At 38.7% G+C, this 23,364-nt stretch overlaps 3 protein-coding genes and 1 long non-coding RNA gene across 4 annotated transcripts in view; 3 read left to right on the plus strand and 1 right to left on the minus strand.

Moving 5' to 3' along the window:
* The window catches only part of LOC110972606 (serum paraoxonase/arylesterase 2-like), a 47,170-nt gene that overhangs the window by 16,535 nt on the left and 7,271 nt on the right, over positions 1-23,364 (plus strand). Inside the window, exon 9 of the mRNA XM_051957129.1 lies at positions 18-194. Within this exon, the coding sequence (XP_051813089.1) occupies positions 18-179 (162 nt within the window). The 3' untranslated portion in view covers positions 180-194. The remainder of the gene's footprint in view (positions 1-17; positions 195-23,364) is intronic.
* LOC127536517 (uncharacterized) lies at positions 47-14,403 on the minus strand. The gene is made up of 2 exons (XR_007945532.1): positions 14,270-14,403; positions 47-115 (listed from the first exon to the last, which is right to left on the minus strand). It is a non-coding gene; the product is annotated as an uncharacterized LOC127536517 (long non-coding RNA).
* LOC110947067 (serum paraoxonase/arylesterase 2-like) lies at positions 1,617-8,017 on the plus strand. The gene is made up of 9 exons (XM_051957146.1): positions 1,617-1,777; positions 1,881-1,951; positions 2,034-2,089; positions 2,887-3,049; positions 4,705-4,831; positions 4,965-5,168; positions 5,252-5,333; positions 7,104-7,232; positions 7,380-8,017. The coding sequence occupies exons 1-9, from the start codon at positions 1,701-1,703 to the stop codon at positions 7,539-7,541; spliced, it is 1,071 nt and encodes a 356-aa protein (XP_051813106.1). The 5' UTR covers positions 1,617-1,700; the 3' UTR covers positions 7,542-8,017.
* LOC110971921 (serum paraoxonase/arylesterase 2-like) lies at positions 15,969-22,728 on the plus strand. The gene is made up of 9 exons (XM_051957148.1): positions 15,969-16,131; positions 16,227-16,297; positions 16,380-16,435; positions 17,404-17,566; positions 18,102-18,228; positions 18,360-18,563; positions 18,647-18,728; positions 21,792-21,920; positions 22,068-22,728. Exons 1-9 carry the CDS (start codon positions 16,055-16,057, stop codon positions 22,227-22,229), a joined length of 1,071 nt encoding a protein of 356 aa, XP_051813108.1. The 5' UTR covers positions 15,969-16,054; the 3' UTR covers positions 22,230-22,728.

Raw genomic sequence — 23,364 nt, forward strand, 5'->3', positions numbered from 1 at the left:
GTATGTTGTGTCTTCAGGTCATCCGCATCCAGAACATCCACTCTGATAAGCCGCAGGTGACTCAGGTGTATGAAGACGATGGTCAGGTGCTCATCGGCTCCTCTGTAGCAACCACCTATGGTGGAAAGTTGCTGATTGGCACTGTGTTCCATAAAACCTTGATCTGTGATCTGAAGTAGGCGATGACTCTTTAGGTTATGTGAGCAGTTCACTCTGATGTGCTGGACTGGATCTGATAACAGAAACTAAATAAATCTGTCATGCCTTAAAGAGAAGCTGAAGGTAAAGAAAACATCTTTCGGAGCTTTGGAGTCTAGAGCGTATTTAAAAGTGAGGTGATTTCACACGGAAATGATTGAACTGTCCAGATTTTTGAACCACTGTGAAATACTTTAATTCAAAAATGGATGAAAAATTCATAGAGTTGCTTTCCTGTTTATCACAAAAAGCATATTTTTTTACTGGTGAGCTGAAAATGTGAAATATTTACACGGGCAGTGTTTGTAACTGGGTATTTTTTATATGGTTTTAAGCTAAAATGGTGAATAATTTGACTCAATAAAACAAACCAAAAAAAAAAGATTTTTGTTGCCAGTGTAGTTTATCTTGTGGATCTATTTGAAAATGGTTGATGTGCACATGATATGATGCTTAAATTGAAACATAATCCAATAATATATATACAGTGTGTATATATATATATATATATATATATATATATATTGCATAACTGAAGTTACAAAGGCCTTATGTTGTTTTCCTGCTCACAAGAATCTTGTCAGTCCAGCTTCATAACAGGGCATAGGGCACACTCAGAAAGGTCACCAAGTGGCTGGAATTGTGTACAGCAACATCAAGCAGAGACTTGATATTCCCGAGTTTAACTAGGACTCAGCACCAACAGGGATGGAAAACAGAAGTACGAAGATCCAGTTGGACTTCAAATTTCAACTACCTTCTAACAAGCAGCTGCTGGCTAAGCAACCAGACATAGTGGGTGTTGGTTAGGAGCAGAGGAGGTCAGTTGTACATCAGGAAGAAGGAGCTGGAGAAGATCCAGAAGGACCAGAGACTGAAGGAACAACTGGAGGGGATGTTGGCTATCTGACGAATCAAACACTGCATAAGCAGTCAGAATCCTGCAGCTGTACTGAAAAAGACATGGCAGATAAGATAAAATAAGATGATCCTTTATTGATCCCTGGAGGGGAAATTCAGGTATTGCAGCAGCACAGGGCAAGTACAAGGATACAAGGGTAATTACACATAGTTTTAGGACAAACCAAGGGTGACATATAATAAACAAAACAAATGGGGAAACAATAAACTGACCAGTAGCAGCAAACAGTATGAGATTGACCAGTAGCAGCATACAGTATGAGTAGACAACTGAGCTATGCAATGCAGTGAGGTGAGGTAAGGTGACAGTGGAATCCATCGATAGTAAAATGTAAATTGCAATTTATTATTGCAAATAAAGGAAAGCATTTTTAGAATAATGGGTAGAATGTAGGAATTACATGATATAAATGTCAATTAAAGTTGCAATGACAGAAAAAGATAACAGGGAAGCGTGTTAGTTTAGGTCTTTCCGATAGCCCCTGAACGCCTCATCTGTCGCGCCTGCAGAGGAACGCCTTCGTCCGAAGTACAGCGACGTTTGTAAGCCGTTTCACAAACTTTCCTGTCATGATTTCAATATGGGGAAACTGCGGTTCATCTCGATTTTGGTGGCCGTGTTGGCGGTGCTGCTCGGACAGAGAATTTACAGTTTAAGGTAAAAACAAATTTCTGTTTCTGCTCCGTTTTGGTTTTCATCAGACGCTATTTTTTTTTTTGACCACCTGTTCTGATATGGCTTATACGCACTCTTTTCACAGGAAAAGAGCCCTGGCTACAAGAGAGCTGGTGAAGAATCACCTCCCCAACTGTGTGCTGCTTGAAAATCTGGGTAAGAAAAAACAATATAAAGATCAGCTTTAATTCACATTAAAAACATCAATAAATTAACCGTGGAACTGTCTCACTTTCAGACCATGGCTCTGAAGATATCACCATCCTTGGAGATGGGCTCGCCTTTATCAGCACTGTAAGTATTTGAGCTGAAGTGCAGCTAAATTATGGAATATGAGGGTTAAACAAAGTCAAAACACCAGTGCAAATGCAATCAAAGTTTTGTCAATGATCCCATGTACAGAGATCCTCCATGTGATCATAAATCCAGCTCATAATTAGTTTAATATTGCAATCTGGGCCTAATCTGATCTGTTGCAAGTTATTTTTTGAGTAGCTGAAGTCACACATTTAATATTTTTTGAGTAGTAAACACATTCACTTTGTGCTTCATGGTGAATTCTTATGCACCAATATGTCCCTTTTCCGCATGTGTCTGACTTGGTGCAAGTGTTGTTTTTCTTTCATGTTTGTACAAAACATGTTCTGATGTTTCTGAAAGTTCTGACAAGTGAAGCTAATGCAAAAGCTCATTAAACTTGCAGTTTCATTCAGCAGCCAGCAGGGGACGATCCCTGTGGTTGCAAAAAACTGTCAGATTCTACTGAAATCGGCCGCTTCTCACTGGATTTGTTGTCTCAGCGAGCATTTTCCTCATGAGTTTATAATCTCAGTTGCTCATTTTAGGACTTTTGATTGCAGCACGATGTTTATTTTGGAGATGATGCTCCCATTTAGAGCAAAATTCATATTAAATCATGATCATTTTGAGGTTTTTAGGGTGCGGCTGCCTTGTGATTTTTGCTGACTCACTTAATAGACCTGCAATTAGTCGCACACCTTCAGGCTTTTGTTTCCTCACTTTCCACTATCTATGCATCACTGTTAGCAAACACTGTTATCACTATAAACTTCTCGTTATAATAATTCTAGGGTCTGAAATTTCCTGGAGTCCCGTCTTCGGATGAGCCCGGAAAGATCTTTGTCCTTGATCTAAATGATTCCCGGATGAAACCAGTGGAACTGCGTATGCCGAGGAACTTTGACCTAGAAACGTTCAACCCTCATGGTATCAGCCTCTACACCGATCCAAGTGGTAAGACCCCTGATAACTTAATGCGTGGCTGCACACCTGTCACACACAAGTCTCTGCAAGGTGGTACCTGAGGGGCACAAAGCCTTTTTATATTACATACATATTATATACATTTTGACCCAGATTTAACCAAATTTAGCAGCAATTGAAGTGCCTGTATTTACATGTAACTACTAAACAAAATTTATATATAGTTTTTTGTGGATATATGCTTGTGTGTGCATGTAGAATATGTGGATAAACCTGCTGTGATCACCTGCTGTGTTTCTTGGCCTTGTGGGTGCAGCAGCCAAGACCGTGTTGGGTGTGGCTATGCATTTCACAATAAAAGCATATAGAAATATTGACAGTCAGTACTGAGTAATTGAGTGTAAAAAAAAAAAACATTGCCATCTTTTTTCTATAAAAAATCTACATGTACAGGTGTGACTCTGATGTGTTTTAATGATATACATAAACCTTTGTACATTTTAAGTTAGATTTTATTAACATAGTCCAATATTTTTTCTAATTTCCAGTTAGTTTCTGCAGGTTACAATCTTTACAGCATTTATCACCTGAGGTATGCATACCGGTATGTGTGGGTATAAACGCATTACTTCTATTTTTGCTTCCGTTTTTCATTAGCTTTTTCTATGGACACAAAAGATCTGTTTCTCTCAAATACTGTTCACAAATTGGTCTAAATCTGCATTACTGAGCGCTTCTCCTTTCCTGAGATAATCCATCCGCCTCACAGACCTGGCACATCAAGATCAGACAGCCTGATCATTGCACAGGTGTCCCTGAGGCTGGTCACAATAAAAGGCCACTCTAAAATGTACAGTTTTACTGTTTTGTGGGGTCAAGAGGAGGAAGGGTCAGAAAACCAGTCAGTATCTGGTGTGACCACCATTTGCCTCACCCAGTATAACACATACAACAGTGGTCGGCAACTGGCGGCCCGCGGGCCAAAACTGGCCGGTCAGGAATAATATCTGGCCCGCCAGATGATTTTGAAAATTTGATTTGGCACGGAGCCAAGCCAGTCAGTCACCGCAATATGAAACTCGCGTGGTCGGCTGCTGCCGGGCATTTCCGCGTTTGCGCTACTGGTCGGACACGGTTGTACCAGCCAAATTTCACTGAACAACAGTGTGTGCAAAACATGTGTGTCTCGGCAGTCATTTTTTAATACATCTGTGATCAGAATTGAGACGTGTGTCCCAAGCAGCGGCGATCAGCTGGAGAAGCTCCGCTGCTCGCGGTATCGCCCCGCCCCCCACTCGCGGAATCGGAGCGCCCCCCCCCCCCCCGCGCGCAGGTTGGCCCGCTGTTCGATTGTTTACAAACATTTTGGCCAGATGCCACATCTACTTGCCGACCCCTGTCATATAACATATATTTTTGAATATTGTTTTTCCCAGTCTGGTGGTGAGCTGATGCACCAAAATTTCATTCAAATATGCACAATAAAGTGTTTATTCTATGCTTTTCTATTCTAGTCTGTTCTACCTTCTGTCCAAACTGCAGCAGGGTGTAGCAGTTCAGACCTTCAACAATTTACTGTGTAATCTCACTGTACTGTTAGTCAGTAGTCATGCATGTCCTTCACACACACCCTTCTTCAGTTGGGTTCTTTTAGGACAATGCTCTCTTTGTCTCTTGTTTGTCAGATGATGCCGTCTACCTGCTTGTTGTCAACCATCCTCACAGAAACAGCCAAATTGAAGTCTTTAGATTTGTCGAGGAAGAACTCTCCCTTGTGCATCTGAAAACCATAAAACACAAGCTTCTCCACAGGTATAAGGACAAACTTAGATTGTGCTCTGCATCAGTAAGGGTGTGTGCAACCATGTCAGAACATATGCATATTATTGGGAATAAGATGTAAGATATAAAAAAAATAATTCTGCATTCTGATTTTTGTTTCCAGTGTAAACGATATTATCGCAGTGGGAATTGACAGCTTCTACGCCACCAATGATCACTACTTTGAGAACCAATTCCTTAAAAGTTATGTTGAGATATTACTGTGTCAGCCGTGGGGTAATGTTGTGTACTACAGTCCGACGGAAGTCAAAGAGGTCTCTCATGGTTACTACTTTGCAAATGGAATCAACATGTCACCAGACAAACGGTAAGAATGATCTTCAAGGCCGTCCACATGGTCACTAATGTTTCACTGATTTTCTGGTGTTTAATATTATTTCTCCTTTTCAGGAACATTTATGTGGCAGATCTGCTTGACCATAACGTGCACGTGTTTGAGCGTAAAGAAGACAATACACTGACTCGTGTGAAGGTAAATGATTCCATCTTTGAGCAAAATGAAACCACACAGAATTATTCAAACCCCTGAACATTCAGTGTTTTCCATCTGCTTTCATAATTAAAGAATTTAAAAATTATTTGTGTTAGACACTGTTAAAAATTTTGTGAAACAATAACAGAATACTTACCATCTTGATACAGTTCCAATCAAATTCATTATTACTGTTGAGCTTGAGGAGAATGCAGACTTTAAGTGCAGAGAAACATTTTTCATGCATTTAATGTTCAATAATTATGTTTTACTACTACAGTGGCAACAGACAGGTTTGTCACTGTGAAGTGATTGCAAAGTGTAATGGCCAAAGAATGTCTACACCGTTGACTTTTCCTCTATAAACCTCGCTGCCAGCTCTGTCCGACTGTGAAAGCACAACAAAAGTAGAAACAGTATAGCCTTTTTGTTTGCCCCAGTAGCTGATGGTTGATACTGTAACAACTGGAATAACTGGAAACTGTAGCCGACAAACAGAGATTAGTGTTGTCACGATATTAAAGTCAGGGCTTAAATACAATACTAAATATACTGGTAATGGAACGACAAGAAAAGTCAAGAAAAGTTGAGTAAAGTTATAGTATATGACAGAACATGGAGTTTTGGGCTTTGTTTTGGGCTTTTTCATTGAATGAATAGAATTGCCAATGCCTATACGTGACACACTTATCAGAGGTTAAATCAGAGACAAGTGGCAGTAGTACCTTTGTGAAACGTGTTTTACAGGCGGACTTTGTGGTGTCCCCGTCTCACCCTGTCTGTTGGCCCAAAGCCAAATACTGCCACCCTCTGTGTGCAAAGACTGGAAGCTGAACTCTGCACACACATACGGGCCAACTATCACACAACAAGAAATACAACTTGTAATCCAACATTGTCATTTTCTGAATACAGATACTTATAAAATGAGTTATAGTACAGCTTAATTGCAACGACTTTCTAGTATGCATATACAGTGCAACACTATCGTCCATTATAGACTGAATGAATGAATGAATTCACACTTTTATCTCCAAATCTTTTCTGTTGCTCCCCTCCCTACCTAGTTACTTGTTTGCACAAAGCTGTGGTCAAACAATTTTTAATAAAAACAGTACTTATCTTTTCTGTTAACATGTTTCTTGCAGGGTTTTTTGTTTCATGCCAAGGGTTGCTGGTATTTGCGAAGCTCTTCAGAAACACAGAAAGTGATGCAGTCTCTACAATAGCAGTGCCATCAGTAATATCACTTGGAAGCACTAAGGAGGGGGAAAGCTGTCTGTTTCCACTTTAATGTGAAGTGATGGCATTTTAACTGCAGCTTATAAAGACTGCAGCTGTAATCCAACACTTTACTGGAAATAACTTGAAGTGTAGTTGGAGGGATTTTATTTCAAAATCTTTACTTTGAAAAGCATTTGAAGCAAATGAAGTTTAAATGAAAGCACTTTAAAACCATTGGAAGCTAGAAGTGTCTCCGTTAGGTATTTTTATGCAGATTTTGAAGTATCACATTAGACAACACTATGCGGCCTAATTTATTGATTCGAAAGGAGAACTAAGTCACATTTCCTTTTTTTAAAAGTTATTTTATTTGACATTTCAAAAGTTAAAAGCTTAAAACTTGCTTGACAATTATATGAAAATATAGCTAGTGATGCCCCTTGTACATTTAGGAAATAAGGATGAAATCTACTAGAATTTTTATTTATGGTAATCAAGGTTATAATAATAATAATAATAATAATCATACCTATGACACTTCACCAGACTGTGGCTGTGGGTTCACTCGTTGACAACATTGAAGTTGATCCTGAAACTGGTGACCTTTGGGTGGGCTGCCACCCGAACGGATGGAAGGCCCTCTTGCTCGATCCCAATGATCCCGCTGGATCAGAGGTTTGTCTGTTCCTTCTTACAATTATAAAATTATTCATGCTTGATGTGCTTTTATATATCTATGCTTCCTCTTACATAGACAGCAGATACACCTATTCCCTTGTCATCTTGGCTTCTTTCTTGTGATTCTTTACATTGTGTCTTCAGGTCATCCGCATCCAGAACATCCACTCCGATAAGCCACAGGTGACTCAGGTGTATGAAGACGATGGCCACGTGCTCATTGGCTCCTCTGTAGCAACCACCTATGGTGGAAAGTTGCTCATTGGCACTGTGTTCCATAAAGCCTTGGTCTGTGATCTGAAGTAGGTGATGACTCTGGGTTATGTGAGCAGTAAGCAGGAAGGGGAAAGAAAATACTCAAATTCAGTTAAGTTTGATGAAAAATCAAGGAAATCCAGCTTTACCCTTTTGCTCTATATGACTAAACACTATTGATTTGAATGATATACAGCAACTGTATGTGAAGAATGCAGTTCATCCTGATGTGCTGAACTGGATCATAACAAACTATATAAATCTCTCAGCTAATGTGAAAATGCTTAAAGAGACACTGAAGGTAAAGAAAACATCTGCACGAGCTTTGGAGATGAAAACATATTTGAAATTGAGGTGATTTCACACTGAAATGATTGAACTGTCCAGATTTTTGAACCACTGTGAAATACTTTAATTCAGAAATGGAAAAAATTCATAGAGTTGCTTTGCTGTTTATCAAAAAAAAGGGTATTTTTCACTGATGAGCTGAAAATGTGAGATATTCTCACAGACAGTGTCTGTAACTGGGTATTTTTTATATGTTTTTAAGCTGAAATGGTGAATAATTTGACTAAATAAAACAAAAAAAAAGATTGATGTTGTCAGTGTAGTTTATCTTGTGGCTCTACTTTAAAGTGGTTAATGTGTACATAATATGATGCTTAAATTAAAGTATAATCCAATGTTATGTTTTATTTTTGCATAACTGAAGTTACAAAGGCCTTATGGAGTTTTCCTCCTCACAAGGATCTTGTCAGTCCAGCGTAGTAGTAGGGTGACCTTGGAACTGTCACCAAGTGTGTATCAAGTATAGATGTGATATTCCTGAGTTTAACTGGGACTCAGCTCCTACAGGGATGGAAAACAGAAGTGCTAAGATGCAGCTGGGCTTCAGATTGCAGCTGGTTTCTAGCAAGCAGCTGCTGGTTAACCAACCTGACATATCACTCACTCTCTCTCTCTCTCTCTCTCTCTCTCTCTCTCTCTCTCTCTCTCTCTCTCTCTCTCTCTCTCTCTCTCTCTCTCTCTCTCTCTCTCTCTCTCTCTCTCTCTCTCTCTCTCTCTCTCTCTGTCTCTCTCTGTCTCTCATGTGTGTGTGATCTATAATTCTTTCTTAATAATAAATCAAATGAAACTGAATATATGGATATTTTGTGCTGCCTCACTCATTCTGTCACTTCTTGCCGCAACAAGTGCAAATTCATCTCTAAAAAGCAAGAAGACACCAGTGAATCAATGTCATCATTAGTTTATACATTGCAGAATAATACTGAAGATAAACACTTTTTGTTCACAATATAATTCCAGATGAATTCTTGTATAGTTTTGGTGTCGATATCTTATTCAGTATTAATCTACATTGTATAAAATAATTAAATATAAACCATTGAATGAGAAGGTCTGTCACACTTTTGCTTGGTAGTATATACACAGTATAGTTAAAGCGTTATTTACCCCCAAATCACCTCCCAAACTGTGTGCTGCTTGAAAATCTGGGTAAGAAAAACCTAAACAAAGAGTAGCTTCCATGCACATTTAAAAAATAAATAAATTAACGATGGAACTTTGTCATTTTCAAGACCATGGCTCTGAAGATATCACCATCCTTGGAGATGGGCTCGCCTTTATCAGCACTGTAAGTGTTTGAGTTGAAGTGCAGGAAAATGTTGGGATGTGAGGGTTAAACGAAGTCAAAACACCAGTGCAAATGCAATCAAAGTTTTGTCAATGATCCCATGTACAGAGATCCTCCATGTGATCATAAACCCAGCTCATAGTTCATTTAATATTGCAATCTGGCCCTAATCTGATCTGTTGCAAATTATTTTTTGAACACTGGAGGTGACACATTTAATAATTTTTGAGTAGTAAACAATAAGCAAACAGATGAGACCCAGACAATTGAATTTCCGTTCGGGGTATTGTATTGTAAACTCATTAATTTCCTGCTTCATGGTGGATTTTTATGCACCATTTTGTGCGTTTTCCGCATGTGTCTGACTTATATTATTGTTTTTCTGTCACATTTTTACAAAACATGTTCTGTTGTTTCTGAAAGTTCTGAAAAATGAAGCTATAGCAAAAGCTCGTTAAACTTGTAGTTTCATTCAGCAACCAGCAGGGTTGCGATTCCTCTGGTTGCAAAAAACTGTCAGATTATACTGAAGGCTGTTAGAAAATTGCCCTGCTTCTCACTTGATTCATTGTCTCAGCAAGCATTTTCCTCATGAGTTTATAGCCTCAGTTGCTTGTTTCAAGACTTTTGATTGCAGCATGATCTTTATTTTGGAAATGTTGCTTCCATTTAGAGCGAAACTGATGTTAAAGCTGGATCAGTTTGAGGTTTTTAGGGTGCTGCTGCCTTGTGATTTTGCTGACTCACTTAATAGACCTGCAATTAGTCGCACACCTTCAGGCTTTTGTTTCCTCACTTTCCACTATCTATGCATCACTGTTAGCAAACACTGTTATCACTCTGGGAAGCAACAACAACAACCTCCGAGCAGCAAACTACCTACTGCAAATTTCACGTTTTACTGAGGACTTGGATTGCGCAAGAAGGCAGTTAGTCAGGCAAATTTAATCACAGTTCTTGCCTCTCTTGATGCAAATGTTAAACTAAAACAATTACCCAGGTATGATTTAGAGTAAATACCAATGCTATATCCTTCGCTTACCTCCATCCAGTACAATTGTGATTGGTCTAAATATTTGAAAATATTTTATTTGTGTGTTCAGCCCTGTTGTGGTCTTTATAATTTCTCATATTAATATTTCTAGGATCTGAAATTCTTGGATTCCCGGCCACAGATAATCCCGGAAAGATCTTTGTCCTTGATGTCAAAGATTCCCAGATGAAACCAAAGGAGCTGCGTATGCCGAAGAACTTCGACATAGAAACATTCAACCCTCATGGTATCAGCCTCTACACCGATCCAAGTGGTAAGAGCCCTGATACCTTAATGTGTGGCTGCACACCTGTCACAACGTCTCTCCAAGGTGGCACCTGAGGGCCCACGAAGCCCTTTTATATTGTACATATTGATCCAGATTAAACCAAATTTAGCAGCAAGTGAAGTGCCTGTATTAATATGTGACTACTGAACAGAGTTTATATATAGTCAGAAAACTAGTCAGGATCTGGTGTGACCACCGTTTGCCTCATGCAGTGCAATGAATCTCCTTCACATGGAGTTGATCAGGTTGGTAATTATGGCCTATGGAATGTTGTCCACTCCTCTTCAATGGCTGTGCAAAGTTGCTGCATGTTGGCGGGAACTGGAACTCTCTGTCCTATATGCCGATTTAGAGCATCCCAAACATGCTCAATGGGTGACATGTCCGTTGAGTATGCTGGCCATGCAAGAACTGGAATGTTTTCAGCTTCCAGAAATTGTGCACAGATCCTATTTATCCCATTATCACGCTGCAACATGACGTGATGGCTGTAGATGAATGGCACAACAATGGGCCTCAGGATCTCGTCACGGTATCTCTGTGAATTCAAAATATCATCAATAAAATGCACCTGGGTTCATTGCACGTAACATCCGCCTGCCCATACCATAACCCCACCGCCACCATGGGCCACTCAATTCACAACAATGACATCAGCAAACCTCTCACCCACACGATGCCATTCGTGCTGTCTGCCATCTGCCTTGTACAGTGAGGACTGGGATTCGTCCGTGAAGAGAACACCTCTCCAAAGTGCCAAACGCCATTGAATGTGAGGATTTGCCCACTCAAGTCTGTTACAACGGCAGACCTCAGTCAGGTCGAGATCCCGATGAGGACAACGAGCATGCAGATGAGCTTCACTGAGACTGTTTCTGCAGAAATTCTTTGGTTGTGCAAGCCGATTGTTGCAACAGCTGTCCGAGTGGCTGGTCTCAGACGATCATGGAGGTGAAGATGCTGGATGTGGAGGTCCTGGGCTGGTGTGGTTACAAGTGGTTGTGAGGCTGGTTGAATGTTCTGCCAAATTCTCTGAAACGCCTTTGGAGGCGGCTAATGATAGGAAATGAACATTCAGCATTGATGGACACGCCATTATTTAGCATGCCAATTGCATGCCCCCTCAAATCTTGCAACATCTGTGGCATTGTGCTGTACGATGAAACTGCACATTTTAGAGTGGCCTTTTGTTTTGACCGGCCTTAGGCACACCTGTACAAACATCATGCTGTCTAATCAGCATCTTGATATGCCACACCTGTGAGGTGGACATGTTGGTAAAGGAGAAATACACACTAACACAGATTTAGACATAAGTATGGTATTGTTTTCAATTTGCATATGGGGAATGCACAATTCATATACATATCATGCTTAACATACATTATATACATGACATTTAATTTTTAAATTTTTACATAGTATATACTTTGATTATCTATACATATATTTTTTGATTTTTTTTTACCAGTCCAATGGTGAGCTAATGCACCAAAAATTCATTCAAGTGTGCACCAACTAGTGTATGTTATGAATGACAATGTAGTTTCTATTCTATTCTATTCTACCTTCTGTCCCCAGATGCCTGAACTGCAGCAGGATGTAGCAGTTCAGGCCTTCAACAATTTCTAAACTGTGTAATCTCACTGTACTGTTAGTCAGTAGTCATGCATGTCCTTCACACACACCCTTCTTCAGTTGGGTTCTTTTAGGACAATGCTCTCTTTGTCTCTTGTTTGTCAGATGATGCCGTCTACCTGTTTGTTGTCAACCATCCTCACAGAAAAAGCCAAATTGAGGTGTTCAAATTTGTTGAGGAAGAACTTTCCCTTGTGCATCTGAAAACCATAAAACACAAACTTCTCTACAGGTATAAGGACAAACTTAGATTGTGCTCTACATGAACAAGGGTGTGTGCAAACGTGTCAGAATATATGCCTATTATTGGGAATAAAATGTAAGATCTAAAAAAAATTCTGCTTTCTAATTTTTGTCTCCAGTGTAAACGATATTCTGGCAGTGGGAGTTGACAGTTTCTATGCCACCAATGATCACTACTTTGAGAACCAATTCCTTCAAAGTTATGTTGAGATATTACTGTTTCAGCCGTGGGGTAATGTTGTGTACTACAGTCCGACGGAAATCAAAGAGGTCTCTCATGGTTACTACTTTGCAAATGGAATCAACATGTCACCAGACAAACGGTAAGAATGATCTTCAAAGCCGTGCACATGTCCACTAATGCTTCACTGAATATCTGATTTCTATTATTATTTCTCCTTTTCAGGCACATTTATGTGGCAGATCTATTTGACCATAACGTGCATGTGTTTGAGCGTAAAGAAGACAATACACTGACTCGTGTGAAGGTAAATGATTTAATCTTTCAGTAAAATGAAACCACACAGAATTAGTCAAACCCCTGAACATTCAGTATTTTCCATCTGCTTTAATAATTAAAGGATTTTAAAATTATTTGTGTTAAAAACTGAAAAAAAAATTGACCATCTCGAATCAAATTTGTTGTTGTAGTTGACCTTGAGGAGGCGTGAATGCAGAATTTACATGCAAGGAAATATTTGTCATGCATTTAATGTTCAATAAATCTGTTTTATTACTACAGTGGCAACAGACAGGTTTGTCACTATGAAGTACATGTTAAGTGCAAAGTGTAATGGCCAAAGAATGTTTACACCATTGACTTTTCCTCTATAAACCTCGCTGTCACTTCTGAGTGTGAAATCTTCTGGTAAAATAATGGCACGATATACTGCTCAAAGAAGAGTGTCTGCAGTTACACAGCAACAACAGAAACAGGATAATGCTTTTGTTTTCCCCAGTAGCTGTTGGTAGATACTGGAACAAGAAAAGCACTCAGAGAGAATGAACAGTCTCTGCCAAGACTGTTCATTGTCTGACCTTGTGCTGACTGACCACAGCCCTGTGTCATGTATGTGTACGTTATGTATGGATACCGAATCGCCTAAACTAAATATGTAGCAGGCAGTGGGAATTGATGGAACTCAAAAACACCCCACAATTTCATCGATTGTTCCTTGTATCATTTGCGAAATGTTGGCAGCGACGAATTTGTAGTAGGATCGCAATCATGTGATCGTCAGCAGGCAGCTGAGGGAGCGTTCATTTGTTGTCATAGTTACAGTGATGCCATGCCGCTATCTCAATGGGAAATCCTGAACAAATATGTGGATCCAGGCTACAAGCTGCATCACTGGCAGAATCTAATGAGGTGGTCATTGTGTCATTTCTGACCTTCCCTGCAAATTTCATAGTTGTACAAGATTATGCATGCAAAACTCATCAATGGCAAGGATTTGTTACGCATACCAGGCAACAAATTTGCCCTAAGTACATGGAACAAAATTATATATATATATATATATATATATATATATATATATAATCCTACCTTTGACACTTCACCAGACTGTGGCTGTGGGTTCACTCGTTGACAACATTGAAGTTGATCCTGAAACTGGTGACCTTTGGGTGGGCTGCCACCCGAATGCATGGAAGCTCCTCTTTATTGACCCCAGTGACCCCGCTGGATCAGAGGTTTGTCTGTTCCTTCTTATGATTATAAAGCTGTTCATGCTTTATGTGCTTTTTTACATCTTTGTTCCCGCTTCCATCAGCAGCAGGTGCGTCTATTCCCATGCCATCGAGGCTTCTTTCTCATGATTCTGTACATTGTGTCTTCAGATCGTCCGCATCCAGAACATCCACTCCGATAAGCCACAGGTGACTCGGGTGTATGAAGACGATGGCCACGTGCTCATTGGCTCCTCTGTAGCAACCACCTATGGTGGAAAGTTGCTGATCGGCACTGTGTTCCATAAAGCCTTGATCTGTGATCTGAAGTAGGCGATGACTCTTTAGGTTATGTGAGCAGTAAGCAGAGGGGAAAGAAAATACTCAAATTTAGTGAAGTTCAGTGAAAAATCAAGGAACTCCAGCTTTACCTTTTTGCTCTATAAGAATAAACAGTGATGATTTGAATGGTATACAAGAACTTACTATGAAGAATGCAGTTCACATTGATGTGCTAAACTTGATCTGGAAACAGAAACTAAATAAATCTCACATCTGTTGTAGCTTTGGAGACAAAAGTGTATTTGAAATTGAGGTGATTTCACACACTGAAATGATTGAATTGTCTAGACTTTTCAACCACTGTGAAATACTTTCATTCAGAAAAAAAATGCATGAAGTTGCTTTGCTCTGTATCACAAAAAGGATATTTTTCACTGGTGAGCTGAAAATGTGAAATATTCTCACAGGCAGTGTCTGTAACTGGGTACTTTATGTATTTTTAATCTGAAATGGTGAATAACAAAATAAAACAAAACAAAATCAAAAAAGATTGATGTTGCCAGTGGAGTTTATGTTGTGGCTCTACTTCAAAGTGTTGATGTGCACATAGTGTGTGTGTGTGTGTGTGTGTGTGTGTGTGTGTGTGTGTGTGTGTGTGTGTGTGTGTGTGTGTGTGTGTGTGTGTGTGTGTGTGTGTGTGTGTGTGACACTATATGTGTGTGTGTGACACTATATGTGTGTGTGTGACACTATATGTGTGTGTATATATATATCATATAGTATGAGATAGAGAGATATGATCCGGAATTCTGATTATATGGAATGATATATATGTATAGAATGAAACTCTTCATATATGGAATGAAACTCTGAATATATGGAAATTTCATGCTGCCTCACTCAGTTCCACTTCCTGCAGCAACAAGTGCAAATACAGCTTCAAAAAACAAGATGGCGCCATTGAATCAATGTAGTCATTTTTCAGCTGAACTTCAGCTTCATTCCATACTTTTAATCCATATACTAAGAATTATATATATATATATATATATATATATATATATATAAACTGTATAAATACATAAACACCAAAAAATAGAAAAATATGTACAAAAGTATGTTGCAAACAACACCTGTTTATCTTCAATTTTAATCTACAATTTAGAAAATATTGTAAATGAATAAAATACATTGAATGAGAAGGTGTGTCCAAACTTTTGAATGTGTGTGTGTGCATATATATATATGCACACACACAGTGTGTGTTTGCAATGTATTTTATTCATTTGCAATATTTTCTAAATTTTAGATTAAAATTGAAGATAAACAGGTGTTGTTTGCAACATACTTTCGTATGTATTTTTTTTTAATTTTTTGGTGTTTATTTATTTATGAGTATATGGAATAAAAGTCCGAATAGATGGAATGAAACTATGGTAAAAGCGTTATTTACTTTCATGCAGAAAATTGCAGCTACCGTTTGCGATTATGCAATGATAAATCAAATCCATCTACAATAAAATGTAAATTGAAATTTATTATTGCAAGTAAACTTAAACATTTTGAGAATTAAAGGTAGAATGTAGGAATTGCAAGATAGAAATGTAAATTAAAGTTGCAACGACAGAAAATGGAACGGGGAAACTTATTAGTTTAGGTATTTCCGATAGTCCCTGAACGCAACGTTAGTGGAGCTTGCAGAGGAACGCCTTCGCCCGCAGTACAGCGACGTTTATAAGCTGTTTGACGAACTTTCCTGTCATGATTTCAATATGGGGAAACTGCGGTTCATCTCGATTTTGGTGGCCGTGTTGGCGGTGCTACTCGGACAGAGAATTTACAATTTAAGGTAAAAACTAATTTCTGTTTCTGCTCCGTTTTGTTTTTCATCAGGCACTAAGTTTTTTTGGTCAGCTGTCCTGATATGGCTTTTACACTCTGCAGGAAAAGAGCCCTGGCTACAAGAGAGCTGGTGAAGAATCACCTCCCCAACTGTGTGCTGCTTGAAAATCTGGGTAAGAAAAACCAAAACAAACAGTCGCTTTCATTCACATTAAAAGCATAAATAAATTAACCGTGGAACTGTCTCACTTTCAGAACATGGCTCTGAAGATATCACCATCCTTGGAGATGGGCTCGCCTTTATCAGCACTGTAAGTGTTTAAGTTGAAGTGCAGCAAAATGTTGGGATATGAGGGTTAAACAAAGTCAAAACACCAGTGCAAATGCAATCAACGTTTTGTCAATGATCCCATGTACAGAGATCCTCCATGTGATCATAAATCCAGCTCATAATTAGTTTAATATTGCAATCTGGGCCTAATCTGATCTGTTGCAAGTTATTTTTTGAGTAGCTGAAGTCACACATTTAATATTTTTTGAGTAGTAAACACATTCACTTTGTGCTTCATGGTGAATTCTTATGCACCAATATGTCCCTTTTCCGCATGTGTCTGACTTAGTGCAAGTGTTGTTTTTCTTTCATGTTTGTACAAAACATGTTCTGATGTTTCTGAAAGTTCTGACAAGTGACGCTAATGCAAAAGCTCATTAAACCTGCAGTTTCATTCAGCAGCCAGCAGGGGACGATCCCTGTGGTTGCAAAAAACTGTCAGATTCTACTGAAATCGGCCGCTTCTCAATGGATTTGTTGTCTCAGCGAGCATTTTCCTCATGAGTTTATAATCTCAGTTGCTCATTTTAGGACTTTTGATTGCAGCATGACATTTTGGAGATGATGCTCCCATTTAGAGCAAAATTCATATTAAATCATGATCATTTTGAGGTTTTTAGGGTGCGGCTGCCTTGTGATTTTTGCTGACTCACTTAATAGACCTGCAATTAGTCGCACACCTTCAGGCTTTTGTTTCCTCACTTTCCACTATCTATGCATCACTGTTAGCAAACACTGTTATCACTCTGGGAAGCAACAACAACAACCTCCGAGCAGCAAACTACCTACTGCAAATTTCATGTTTTGCTGAGGGTCTGGATCGTGCAAGAAGGCAGTTAGTAAAGTAAATTTGCCTCTCTTGATGTAAATGTCAAACCAAACAATTACCCAGTTTTGATTTAGAGGAAATGCCAATACTGTATCCTTCACTTACCTTAATAATTCTAGGATCTGAAGTTTCTTGGATTCCCGGCCACGGATAACCCCGGAAAGATCTTTGTCCTTGATCTCAAAGATTCCCGGATGAAACCAAAGGAGCTGCGTATGCCGAGGAACTTTGATATAGAAACCTTCAACCCTCATGGTATCAGCCTCTACACCGATCCAAGTGGTAAGAGCCCTGATACCTTAATGTGTGGCTGCAGACCTGTCACATCCAAGTCTCTCCAAGGTGGCACCCGAGGGGCCACGAAGCCCTTTTATGTTGTACAATTTGACCCAGATTTAACCAAATTTAACAGCAAGTGAAGTGTCTGTATTAATATGTGACTACTGAACAGAGTTTATATATAGTCAGAAAACTCGTCGTTATCTGTTTCTGGAACACACTCTGGTACACGCCGATCCAGAGCATCCTGAACATGCTCAGTGGGTGACATGTCCGTTGAGTATGCTGGCCATGCAAGAACTGCACCAAAAATTAAATCAAGTGTGGATCTATTCTATTCTATTCTATTCTATTCTATTCTACTTTCTGTCCCCAGATGCCTGAACTGCAGCAGGATGTAGCAGTTCAGACCTTCAACAATTTCTAAACTGTGTAATCTCACTGTACTGTTAGTCAGTAGTCATGCATGTCCTTCACACACACCCTTCTTCAGTTGGGTTCTTTTAGGACAATGCTCTCTTTGTCTCTCGTTTGTCAGATGATGCCGTCTACCTGTTTGTTGTCAACCATCCTCACAGAAAAAGCCAAATTGAGGTGTTCAAATTTGTTGAGGAAGAACTTTCCCTTGTGCATCTGAAAACCATAAAACATGAGCTTCTCTACAGGTATAGTGACAAACTTAGATTGTGCTCTACATCAATAAGGGTGTGTGTAACCATTCCAGAATATATGCATATTATTGGGAATAAGATGTAAGATCTAAACAACAATTCTGCATTCTGATTTTTGTCTCCAGTGTAAACGATATTATCGCAGTGGGAGTTGACAGCTTCTACGCCACCAATGATCACTACTTTGAAAAACAATTCCTTCAAAGTTATGTTGAGATATTACTGTTTCAGCCGTGGGGTAATGTTGTGTACTACAGTCCGACGGAAGTCAAAGAGGTCTCTCATGGTTACTACTTTGCAAATGGAATCAACATGTCACCGGACAAACGGTAAGAATGATCTTCAAGACCATGCACATGGTCATTAATGTTTCATTGAATGTCTGGTATTTAATATTAATTCTTTTTTTCAGGCACATATATGTGGCAGATCTGTTTGACCATAATGTGCACGTGTTGGAGCGTAAAGAAGACAATACACTGACTCGTGTGAAGGTAAATAATTTAATCTTTCAGCAAAATGAAACCACACAGAATTTGTCAAACCCCTGAACATTCAGTATTTTCCATCTGCTTTAATAATTAAAGAATTTAAAAATTATTTGTGTTTAAAAACTGTGAAAAATTTTGTGAAAAAATAACAGAATATTTACTATCTTGATACAGTTCCAATCAAATTTGTTGTTATGGTTGACCTTGAGGAGGCGTGAATGCAGAATTTCAGTGCAGGGAAACATTTGTCAGGCATTTCATGTTCAATAAATCTGTTTTATTACTGCAGTGGCAACGGACAGGTTTGTCACTATGAAGTACAGCCATGGCCATAAGTTTGGACACAAGTACCATGACGCTTGTGAATCTTAGAAAATACCACAAAATTGTCACTTACGTACAATATAAATACCAGTCATAGCCATCAACCAAATTGAAATACAGATATTTCCAGTGCATAAATTTGATGTTTGACAGCAAATATTGACATTGGAATATTAACTGCAAATTGTTGCACAAATTTTGTCATTGACTGACCAAAGTTTTTCATATAAGAACACCATTAGCATTTGTTTTCTTGGGGTGTACTTAATTCTGAGGGCTGAACAGACAATTGACTGCAGCAAAATGGCCAAGACCAGGAATTACATAAGTGACAATTTAGTGGTATTTTCTAAGATTCACAAGCGTCATGGTACTTGTGTCCAAACTTATGGCCATGGCTGTGCATGTTGAGTGCAAAGTGTAATGGCCAAAGAATGTTTACACCATTGACTTTTCCTCTATAAACCTCGCTGTCACTTCTGAGTGTGAAATCTCCTGGTAAAATGTGTTTGCAGTTGCACAACAAAAGCAGAACCAGGATAACCCTTTTGTTTTTCCCAGTGGAATTTTGGACTTTGTTTTGGCCTTTTTCATTGAATGAATTGAATTGTCAATGCAACTCAGTGGAGGTTGTGAAAAGAAGCCATTCGTCAACTGCAAGGAATTACTGCACCACAGCATTCATGTATTTCAATATCCAACAAGAAATGGAGAAACACTGATTAAGATGTTGACATCTCTCCTCTTTCACCTGACAGTCTTTTCAGTATTTGCATAAAGGGGTGTAAAATTTAAATTAAATAGTAACAGCTACCCTAAATTGCTTCGTGAAACTCCCATGGTGGCAAGTTTGTTTATTACAAAATGAATCGCACTAATCTGACTCCTGTTTGACGGCAAATTTCATTCTGTTGCCTTTGACATTTTAATCCATTCAGCAAGTCGGCATATCTGTTGCCAAGATGCTTTGCCAAGTTGGAAGTGTCAATTCCCTCATCCTATGTAGGTTTAGAAGTCTTTTACAGACGGCTTCGTGGTGTCCCTGTCTCGCCCTGTCTGTCAGCCAGAAGCCAAATACTGCCCCATGTTGCTTTGTGCATCAACTTTGTGTACAATCAGTTGATGCCTCCTGTTTTGTCACCATGAAATCTGCAATTTGCAGAAGGAAAAAAAAGGTTGGCACACCCTCTATGTGTGGAATGTAAGATTGGAAGGTGAACTCTGCACACACATACGGGCCAGCTGTCACAGAGCAAGAAATACAACTTGTAATATAACATTGTCATTTCCTGAGTACAGATACTTATGAAATGAATTATAGTACAGTTTAATTGCAAACTTTCTAATATGAATATATAGTGCAACATTATCGTCTATTATAGACTGAATGAATGAATACACTCACACTTTTATATGCAAATCATTTCTGTTGCTCACCTCTTCACATAGTTACTTGTTTGCACAAGGCTGTGGTTAAACTGTTTTTCAAATAAGGACTATTTATCTTTTCTGTTAACATGTTTCTTTCACGGTGTTTGTTTCATGCCCAGTGTTGCTGATAACTGCGACACTCCTGTGAAAAATGCGCCTTGATGCGGTCTCTACAATAGTAGCGCCATCAGTAATATCACTTGGAAGCACTAAGGGGGGAGGGGAGGGGGGGGGGGGAGTTGTCTGTTTCCACTTTAATGTGAAGTGATGGGAGGCATTTTGGCATTTTAACCAACACTTTCCTGGAGGTAACTTTAAGTTTATATGCAGGGATTTTATTTCAAAATCTTTACTTTGAAAGCATTTCAAGCAAACACAAAGAGTTGATGTAATTTTAATGAAAGCACTGCAAAACCACTGGAAACTACAAGTGTTTCCATAAAGTATTTCTATGCCGATTTTGAAGTGTCGCATTCAGAAAAATTAATGGAAACAGTTCATGGATTTTTAATTTTTTTCATCAGAGTTAATGCGCTTAACAGATGATGGAAACACCTTTTTTTTCAGATGTAGTAATTTCCACTTCTTTTGATGTCTTTGCTTCCAGACCGCATAAAGCATGGCCGATACCAGCTGACATAAAAGAATAATTACTGTGACGATTGGCGTACATTCCTTCTGTTATTCTGTCTGTGCGCAGCATTACTCAAACAGCCGCATTCTATAGTACCATGATTTCTGATCATCAATAACTAATAAACAAATGCTGCATTTCTAAAACAAATGCATTTCTGCCAATGCCATATGGAATCAACAGCCTTGGCGGAGTACTTCGCTCTCTGAGTGCTTTTATTGTTACAACTGAAATGACTGAAAACAGGTTGCTGAAGACTTCAATCCATTTTTCTCTCGTAGATGGCCACAGTTTCTTCATTTTCTTTTCTTCTTCTTTTTTCTTTTTAGTTTATGGCAAACAGCTGACTTGGTTTGCTGCTCCTTCTACTCTCTTTAGTACAGTTACTTGTAACATAGCTTATACTGCCACCTTCTGACAACATATGCAGCCTAATTTGTTGATTCGAAAAGAAAGCTAATTCCCATTTCCTTTTTTAAAAATTATTTTATGTGACATTTCCAAAATAAAAAGCTTAAAACTTGCTTGACAATTATATGAAAACGTTGTGACTGATGCCTCTTCTATACTGAGGAGATAAGGATAAAATCTGCTGGAATTTTTATTTATGGTAATCAAGGCTCCATGTTGAGGAGATTATAATAATAATAGTAATCCTATCTATGACACTTCACCAGACTGTGGCTGTGGGTACTCCTGTTGACAACATTGAAGTTGATCCTGAAACTGGTGACCTTTGGGTGGGCTGCCACCCGAATACATGGAAGCTCTTCTTTTTCGACCCCAGTGACCCCGCTGGATCAGAGGTTTGTCTGTTCCTTCTTATGATTATAAAGCTGTTCATGCTTTATGTGCTTTTTTACATCTTTGTTCCCGCTTCCATCAGCAGCAGGTGCGTCTATTCCCATGCCATCGAGGCTTCTTTCTCATGATTCTGTACGTTGTGTCTTCAGATCGTCCGCATCCAGAACATCCACTCCGATAAGCCACAGGTGACTCGGGTGTATGAAGACGATGGCCACGTGCTCATTGGCTCCTCTGTAGCAACCACCTATGGTGGAAAGTTGCTGATCGGCACTGTGTTCCATAAAGCCTTGATCTGTGATCTGAAGTAGGCGATGACTCTTTAGGTTATGTGAGCAGTAAGCAGAGGGGAAAGAAAATACTCAAATTTAGTGAAGTTCAGTGAAAAATCAAGGAACTCCAGCTTTACCTTTTTGCTCTATAAGAATAAACAGTGATGATTTGAATGGTATACAAGAACTTACTATGAAGAATGCAGTTCACATTGATGTGCTAAACTTGATCTGGAAACAGAAACTAAATAAATCTCACATCTGTTGTAGCTTTGGAGACAAAAGCGTATTTGAAATTGAGGTGATTTCACACACTGAAATGATTGAATTGTCTAGACTTTTCAACCACTGTGAAATACTTTCATTCAGAAAAAAAATGCATGAAGTTGCTTTGCTCTGTATCACAAAAAGGATATTTTTCACTGGTGAGCTGAAAATGTGAAATATTCTCACAGGCAGTGTCTGTAACTGGGTACTTTATGTATTTTTAATCTGAAATGGTGAATAACAAAATAAAACAAAACAAAATCAAAAAAGATTGATGTTGCCAGTGGAGTTTATGTTGTGGCTCTACTTCAAAGTGTTGATGTGCACATAGTGTGTGTGTGTGTGTGTGTGTGTGTGTGTGTGTGTGTGTGTGTGTGTGTGTGTGTGTGTGTGTGTGTGTGTGTGTGTGTGTGTGTGTGTGTGTGTGTGTGTGTGTGTGACACTATATGTGTGTGTATATATATATCATATAGTATGAGATAGAGAGATATGAGCCGGAATTCTGATTATATGGAATGATATATATGTATAGAATGAAACTCTTCATATATGGAATGAAACTCTGAATATATGGAAATTTCATGCTGCCTCACTCATTGTTCCACTTCCTGCAGCAACAAGTGCAAATACAGCTTCAAAAAACAAGATGGCGCCATTGAATCAATGTAGTCATTTTTCAGCTGAACTTCAGCTTCATTCCATACTTTTAATCCATATACTAAGAATTATATATATATATATATATATATATATATATATATATATATATATATGTGTGTGTGTGTATATATATAAACTGTATAAATACATAAACACCAAAAAATAAAAAAATATGTACAAAAGTATGTTGCAAACAACACCTGTTTATCTTCAATTTTAATCTACAATTTAGAAAATATTGTAAATG

This window comes from Acanthochromis polyacanthus, chromosome 12 (assembly GCF_021347895.1).
Source record: "Acanthochromis polyacanthus isolate Apoly-LR-REF ecotype Palm Island chromosome 12, KAUST_Apoly_ChrSc, whole genome shotgun sequence".
NCBI classification, from domain to species: Eukaryota; Metazoa; Chordata; class Actinopteri; family Pomacentridae; genus Acanthochromis; species Acanthochromis polyacanthus.